Raw genomic sequence first — 8,603 nt, 5'->3', positions numbered from 1 at the left:
CATCGGGTTCATAGCAATTATCAGCGATTAAAGAATGATCTTCTCAGGAGGCTGAGGGGTCAGAGATCAGGACCCGGCACAGCGGCGAGACACTCCATTGTCATGCATGATGTCTTTTGTCAATTGGCGCAGCAACTTTTAAAAGGAAATGTTTTATTGGCGGTATATCTCCCACGCTCCTCGAGGGAGAGCAGAATTAATTTGGAACATCAAACTGACAAGAGACTGAAAATAATAAAATGTTTTATTGAGCCAAACAAACTAAATGTTCAGATTACAGCCAGGAGTTTGCACACCATGCATTCAGAAAATCTCAAAAAGCAACATTTTCATTTGAAGTTCACAGTATAATGATTTCAGAGCATTCTATTCAAATACACTATCTAAAAAAAACACACACAAAAAAATCATAAAATGTACAGAATAACATCCATCTGTATCATTTCTAAATAACAAAAGCTATTTGAGACAGTGCATCATAAATAAATAAATAAAATCCACAGACTGGTTTAAAGTAGGCTTCAGTTAATCTTAACATGTACATGACTAATTGGCAATAAAAACAGCAACAAAAAAAACCTAAAAACTGAAGCTAATAGAGACACTGCAACTAAAATGTTGCCAGTAGTGTTTGAAAATAATAAAATGGATTTGGAGTGTTAATTTCATCTATAAGATTCTAATCATTTGAACAATGATTTGGGAGAAAGGAGATTTTAAACTTTACTCAAAATCCCAGAGCTCCCAGGCACTTAGGAAGGTTTAGATAAAAGCAACGGCTCCTAAATTCTTGGCTGATTCGCAGCAAGCGAATTCGCGTTAAGCTGCGTTTAATTGAGGATGGATCAGAAGCTTTACTACGCATTTGCAATCAAAATGTTACGGCAGAAAAAGATAAGAAAAAACCTTTTAGCACTCTTGAATCGGTTCCTTAAGGACAATGAGTCCCTCACAAAAATAAAACGTCTTATCTACACAGGGATAAACACTTACCCTGGTACCAATTAAACATCTTAAATGCAGCATTCAATAATGTTCTGTTAAGAACAGTTCAGGTAACACTGGCATAGATACGTCTGAGAAGATGCAGAAAAACAATCTGCTGCAATAACTGGATGATGACCAGAAGCCTGTAGCACATAGAAAGATCGGTGAGTTAGCTGCATATCTTCGGGCTTAACTATTATTTTCTGGTATCACAAAGCAGGCTCACTTTTAACAAAGATAGATCACCATGGTGACCTGAGCTGCACAGCTAACCTGCTCCAGATAAAGTTACCTTAAGAGAATCAGATTAAAACCTGTCAATCTGTTTGTTCACTGAAGTCATGTTTACATGCACACAAGTGGTCCACTATTATTTTGAAAATTAAAATACCCTGAATTTGATACAGGTGATCCAAACAGCATATTCCATTGCTATTGTTACGTGTTTACAGCGCCTTCAGAAAATGCATCTCACTTGTGGTTCTTACTGTAGTTTGCGACTCAGATCTGTGTGTTTTCAATAACAAATAATTTGCTGGTGAAAGGATGGATGCCCCAGAGAAAAAAAGAAAAAACAGCATTTCTGGTTAGAAGAAGAAGCACATCTACTTTTAAACAGTATGAAAGACTTGGATATCGTCCGATTTTTTGACATGCACGAGCATCACAACATGGACTTTCAGTGGGTGGTTGAAGGAATGATAGAGGGAGGCTGTTTGCATAGTTGCAACAGTCTGCCACCAGTGGAAAACTCTGAAAAAAATCTATTTTGATGCAAAGAAGCATACAAAAGTGGCTACAGCTGTTCAACTCTTCCATATTTTGACGTGATAAACAACAAGTGAGGGCACATAATTCAGAATATGAATGGCTACATGTAAATGGGAATAGTCATTTTCCTTTGCCATGTCAACAGCTTAATGGGAATACTGTCTTTTTTCTGAAAAACGGCAAAAATGGAACATTATGTGCATGTAAATGTGGTCAGTGAGACAAAAAAATGCTACTAAACTAACTTTTCTACACTACTGAACATGTTGAAAATGCCAAAATATTGTTTTTAAAAAAAGCTTAGTTCTTATGCTTACTTATAGACATACTTGGAACATTTCTTAATTATTCCTGCCTTTTCTAGATTCTACTCGCCTTTTGCCAACACATTAGCATAATTTCCCTGTGGGTGTCTCTGTCATATTAAGTACTCCACTCAAGGTTCTTTTGATGTTGCCTCTAATTAAAAACTGCCTCTTTCACATGAATGCACCTGCAGCTGGATCAGTAAACGCAGAGCTGACTGAGCCAGGTAATAACCAGCTTTGTGATACCAGTTATCTTGGATTGTTTACACCGAGTAAAGCCAGGTAACCCAAAGAGAGCCAGACTAAGTTGAACTTGCTTTGTGATACAGACCGTGGTTCTCTCTGTACATTTTTGTAATTGATACCAGTAGCCTGCTGGTCACAAAAAGTATTATAGCAAAAAAAGTAGCCAGTATTGCAACAGACAGTGTCCATCACCTGCCTCCTCTCAACAAACCTCAATCAAAACTTCTGTTACAGCCACATATAGGTGCATTCTGTCCACAGTTGTGTATTTTAATGACATGTCCTCCTAGCTGTTGATATGCTGTTGCAGAAAATGCCTGCAGACAGCAGAGGGCTGGAGCTGCATTGCAGGTGACACAGTACAGCACTCTGTTTCCCTCAGTTAGTTCTGCATAAGGTACTGGTGGAAGTAGATGCCAAACAGAGAGCTGATGACCTGGCAGGCAGCCACCCACCATGTCAGGAAGGCAAAGAAACCTCTGAAGAACAGTGGAGTGAGGACAGAGCGCAGCGCTGCAAAGGTTGCTGTCAGGTGTGCCACTGTGGCCTGGATGTCCTCCTCCATGTCCTCCACGCCCTCTTCATCTTCATCGAGGCCGCCAGGCAGCACAGGCGCTGCTGTGGGCATCACCAGCGCTGGAGTCACCCCGGGCGTCTGCTCTGCACCCGTTCTCCAGGAGAAATCCCCTAAAAGATTGGTGAAGATCAGTCAATATTTTGATTTTGAATTTCAATTAATGAGGAAAAAAATTAAAAAGTAAGGCACTGAAATAAAGCATTACTTGTTTTGCTTCACTGACACTAAAACTTGACATTTACTGTGGATGTTACTGGACTCTCATATCTGTCCTGAAAATGTGCGGCCATACAGCCGCTGGTTAGCCATCAAGGTTAGGAACAGCTAGCATGGGTCTGTGCTTAACAAAATCCACGTACCGGCATCTCTAAAAGTCCACTAATTAAGATACTTAATTTGTTTTATCTGTAGAGTAATTACAAGGAGTTAATATGTACTAGATTTTTTTGTGGCTGGACAAAACAAGGCCGTTTCCTTGTTTCCAAAATGTATACTATTGGAACGAAAGCTAGCAAAATTGGTCAAGCAACGAGTGGGCTTGTATGTGTGTTTGTTCATCTTTTTACTGACAGTTATTGGTTAGAATACAATGAACTTATACTATCAGTCAAAATGAGTTATCTTATACAGCCAATAATGCTGCTTTCATATTGCAGTTGCAAGCAATTTAAATGTTCAGTGCTCCAAATTTTCCCTGGCTGCTACAGTGGCAACAAGTTACCCACATTTGGCAGGTGGTAGTTAAGACACTGAATGCAGTGGTTATGATGGTGGTGGTGTTGGTGTTTTACTTACCTAGTGCTTTGAGCGCCAGTGTGGAAAAGAGGACGAGAAAAATAGGGACCAAGTACTGGAGAGTAATTACAGTCAGGTAGCAGAAGATACGAGTAACCTGAAAAATAGCACATTCACTCTCAGTGTACAGTTGCAGTTTCACTTCTCTGCTGCCCATTTAACCTTTTTCTTATGTAAAAACTTCTGAATTCAAAGTTAATGAGCTAAAATTCCACCCTTAATTTTTCAAATATCTGACCTTCCTCTGAATGTCAATAGCAGCGATGCGTCCCGCCTCCTTCTTCATCTGCTCCACCCACTTCTGAGCCAGATTGAGGTAGGCCTGCAGGTGGTAACGAGTCAGCGCCAGCCGCAGCACACACAACACCACGATGATCCACAGGCGCATGCTGTCGAATGTTTCACTGGAAACTCTGCAAACGTCAGATTGCAAAAGAATCAGAAAAAGTCAAAAGTGTCCCGTGGAGGACGTCTTGCATTGGTGGGCATGTTTTAAGAATTTAGAGATTATTTGTGGATAAAATAAGCAAATATAAATGTGTACTCACATTGTGACAGAGGTTTTTCCCATAGGTGCATTTGCCAGGAAGTCACGTGCAATAGGCTTCACCCACAGGACCAAAACAATGACTGGAGACAGGAAACTCATGTGCAGCAGAATCCTGCAGGAAACAAAACAGACTGCTAATACCCCTTTAACACCAAAATTAGCACATAATCGAAGGTTTTTTAAATGTGTTAAATCTGCTAAAAAAAAGCGATAAACTTCTTTGCCCACCACCATTTGATGAGTACGCCTTTCTGTTGATTTTCTGGTGTGTCACATTCAATGTCACAGACAGCAGCATGGAGGCCGGTGAAAATGCCACGGTAGTTACTTCTTTTCAATATATGCTTTGATATTTATTCTCTTTTTAAAATAATATTTAAGTGCTGTTTGGACAAAGAAAGATTGAATTTGATCAGAGCTGGAGCCAACAAATAGCTGTGGCTCATATGTCCCAGAAATGAATGCCAATTGTAACATTTCCAAATTAAGACAAAAGCCAGATGCTGGTGGGATTTTTCTTGGTCAACTGGAAGTGGGCTTACGAGAGCTAAATACTACAAATGTAATATTTTAACGTGGATTACATTGCTTGTTGCATCAGATCTTACTGAATGATTGGGCGGTCTGAGTTCATCTGTACAGCATCAAGATGAGTCTGAGCCAGTCGCAGGCCGGGGAAGGCCAGGAGAGCACCGATGTAAGCACAGACTGCAGCCAGACCGAGCTTCACCGTCAGTTTAGTCACCGGGATTCTGAGGAGACAAAACAACAATCAAACGTCACGCAACATCTTGCACAGACATTTGTCAAGTTAAGTCTGTAACTGACTCATGGATCTTAACCAAGATCTCTTAATCATTATTATAATTAACACAACTTCCTATTTTAAAACAACAAAGTAGTATCTTATAAATTGTCATTACAGTTACTTACGACCAGTCAGCATAGCCCTGCTGTTTGGCAAAGATTTCTAAGTTGTCAAAGAGGCTGGAAAAGCCCGACTCCAGGCCGAACTCCAGGTAGTCCTCTCTGACCACCAGCACCAGCATGGCCACGAGCAGAGACAGGAAGCCGAAGGCAAGGCACACCGAGCGCTCGCCGCCCTCCTCAGAGCGAAAGTAGTGGCTCATCAGAGTGTGAAGGGTCTTTCTGAGGGTTGTGGGTTAAATTAAAACAAACCATCCAGTCCAAGACTCCCCATATAAGCCCACTTTATCTTTATATATTGACTAGTTTAAAAATTTAACTTTTCACCACAAGTCTGTTAGATATCAATAAGATATCAGAATTTTACAAATGTGACTTAATGCTTCATCATGTTTGGTAATTATTGATGCTAAAAGTTACTGCAAGTGCAGAACAACACTTGATTTTTATTTTTATCAAGAATAAATTTGTATTGATGTTTAAAAACATATCTAGTCATTAAAAAGTGACTTTACAGCTGAAGGATACAGACTGAAGAGAACGGTCAAGACACACCAGATGGCTCCAATGTTCACCTCTTTGCTGGCATCTACAACGCTGTAGTAACACTCAGTGAAAAGGAAGACACCTGTTGCATAGACGGCAAAATCTACCAGCCACTGGTACTCCAGGAAAAAACGCAGCACTGAAAGTAGAAACAGGAAGAAAAACATGAATAGGCCCATAAGATTAAAACGATGATCCATACATTGTTTTGAAGGCAGGGGTTAAAAACAAATGTAAGTTCCGTAAATGTGTTGTGAATCAGTAGCTAAGCTTGAGCAGCATTTGTTCTTGCACAATGTCACTGTGGTGTAGATAAAGGAGTGTTTATTTTACCCAGAGCGTCTATGGTGTTGACTGGAGCTTTCTCCAGGTGAAGGTCGATGTCTCTGGGTACAGTGAGAGGCTTACTCTCCCCATTCTGTCTCCTAGAAATAAAACAAAGAGGACACAAGACTATATTAAGTAAATAAGGATCTTTTGTTGATGAGTTTTACATAAAGTAAAAGTAAGAAAGACAAAGACCAGCTTCTCTGGTGTAGCACTTTATTTCAGGGTATTTTTTGCGATAACAATATTCTTAATGATGTGACAAATCACTGAAAATATTTATTTTTCATTTCAAGAACATACAAATACAACAACATATGTGGAATAGCTTTAGATGTCAGAATGAAGATTCAAATTTTCACTGTGGAGCCAGAATCAATTTTGCTTTCATCCACGCTTGTTGTTATAACCGCATGATATCATTGTGTCAGAATAAATCAGAAATATTCAAATCAGAATATTGCCATTATCATGATAAAACTTTTTCTTGTTATCAAGAACGATGTGATATGGCACACCTAGTTCAGAGTGCAAAGACCACTTTGTTGTGGCTCCTTTCTGCATTATCATACCCTCCCCCGACTCCCACCTGTCTCTCCTGGTTTGTTTGGGCATCTGCTTCCCGGCCAGCGCACACAGCTCTCCTTCTGACGGGTGTTTGAACCGGAACAGACTGCAAGGAACGACAGGCACATGTATGTATACAGCACACAACACATTATTGTGTTGAATGTTTAACCTGATCGTAGGGGTGATAATACCTGCCACTGCAGAGGAGCCAGCGTGCAAATGAGCAGTGTGGAGCCATCCTCTGCATGATGCTGGCAGCCAGCAAGCTGACCACCAGCTGAATCCCCATCAGCGCCTGTCAGAGCAAACACACACACAAACAGACGTTTCAACCTTTAACACGTGGATAATTTCCTTATGCTGCATTCAGACACATTTCACAAGCACTGAAACCGCAGAAAATTAGTTTGACTTCTTTTGAATGCATTGGGAAAATGCAATAAGCAACTTGGCAAGAGAAGTCTTGCAAATTGCAATGAATAAATGAAATAACATGAATAAAAGATGGCAGGAAAATGTCCTTAGAATTAGCTGGAAATACTATTAAATATTGGAGAAAAAATATATTTATAAATAATGTAATTTTACATATAAAATGAAAAACATATTTAAAGAAAACAGATTTTTTAAATGATTTTTTTCTTTTCTTTTTTTTAAATAATTTCTCAAGGTCATTTTCTGGTGCGTTTTTTTTTCTATCTTTTATTTTTTTGCTGCAGAGTTTAAGGTAATTTTCTTGTGCCTTCTTGCATTTCTTGCTACCCCCCACCCCCACCCACACACACATACATACATACATATTTCTTTTTAAGTTGCTCATCGACGTCTTCCAATGCTTTTAAAAGAACTGAAGCCAATTTGCTCTGGTTTCAAAGGGTTAACTTCCATCTTTGGACATGAAACAGCTACCGTTATGTGTCAGTAGGTAATGCACTAGCGGGTCAGAGAGTAGCAGAGCCTTGTCTACAACTGTGACAGTCAATCAGGACAGTGTTTCATGATGACTGGTTACATAATTCAAGAAAGTTTCATGAACGGGTTGTTTTTGCTGCAACAAAGGTTAGTTAAGTGCACATATCACAGGCTGCGCTAAAAGCTAAGTCACACGCCATGCTAAATTGCGAACAGTAATAGATTAACTGAGTTCAACAACCTTAAACATAGACTGTGTTGAAACCTCCTGCAAAATGAATGAAAGTTAGCAAATGGCTATCGTGCTAAATTTAGCAAAACTTCACCACCTGTCAGTGCTGCTGCCTGCGTTAGCGAGCTAGCTAGCATTAGCACACTAGCTCTCACAGTAACCAGCACAATGAGCTCACGGGCGGATTTTGCAGCAGGCTGTTGAAACTTGTACCTACATGACAGTGTGCTGGTTGTATGAATTTACTTACCATCTTCTCTCTCGAAAGGAAGACGCGGTTAAAGCCAGAGTAGCTTCTTCACATGCAGCAAAGTCTTGACAGCTGAACCTACTGACATGTGAAACTGCTGAATGTCCCGGATGTAGTAGTGGAGCAGGGCGCTGCCTTCAGGTGCTCCTCATAAAGCTCTGTAAAACAGAAGACTCGTCTTTTCTACCAGCAAAACATCAACTCCTGCTGCTGTCTCTACTCGGAAATGGTGAGTAAAGTACATAAGCATTATCTACTGGAGTACTATACTTTGAGTTACTCTGTGTTTCATACGTTGATACATAAATTGACGTAACGCGAGCTAAGGTCTTTGGATGGTACTTGTGTTCTTGTGAAACGTCGTCGGTTTTAATTGAAAGTGTTTGACGCGGCTTTTTTTAAAAATAATCTTATCTTATTCCCGTTCAGAAGTGTCATAACTCTACTGAATTAGATTATTTTATTAGGGAAATGACGAGAGAGTTTATAACTCAACGTGTGGACGGGCATTACAATGACAAAGGTGAAGAAATAAACAGTAAACAAGTGATTTTTAGCTAGCTACCTGAGAGGTAATCGAGCTAATGTTGCGTTAGCTACGGTGT

General features: G+C 39.9%; 1 protein-coding gene across 1 annotated transcript; it reads right to left on the bottom strand.

Moving 5' to 3' along the window:
- Nucleotides 1-226: 226 nt before the first annotated feature.
- tmem161a (transmembrane protein 161A) lies at nt 227-8,081 on the bottom strand. The gene is made up of 11 exons (XM_042484146.1): nt 7,999-8,081; nt 6,796-6,899; nt 6,624-6,707; nt 6,041-6,132; nt 5,690-5,846; nt 5,168-5,383; nt 4,843-4,986; nt 4,233-4,346; nt 3,923-4,097; nt 3,685-3,781; nt 227-2,999 (listed from the first exon to the last, which is right to left on the bottom strand). The coding sequence occupies exons 1-11, from the start codon at nt 7,999-8,001 to the stop codon at nt 2,695-2,697; spliced, it is 1,491 nt and encodes a 496-aa protein (XP_042340080.1). The 5' UTR covers nt 8,002-8,081; the 3' UTR covers nt 227-2,694.
- Between the last annotated feature and the right edge of the window lie 522 nt (nt 8,082-8,603).

The sequence above is a fragment of the Plectropomus leopardus genome, chromosome 3 (assembly GCF_008729295.1).
Source record: "Plectropomus leopardus isolate mb chromosome 3, YSFRI_Pleo_2.0, whole genome shotgun sequence".
Classification (NCBI taxonomy): domain Eukaryota; kingdom Metazoa; phylum Chordata; class Actinopteri; order Perciformes; family Serranidae; genus Plectropomus; species Plectropomus leopardus.
This window is presented reverse-complemented; position numbering and strand designations above follow the sequence as displayed.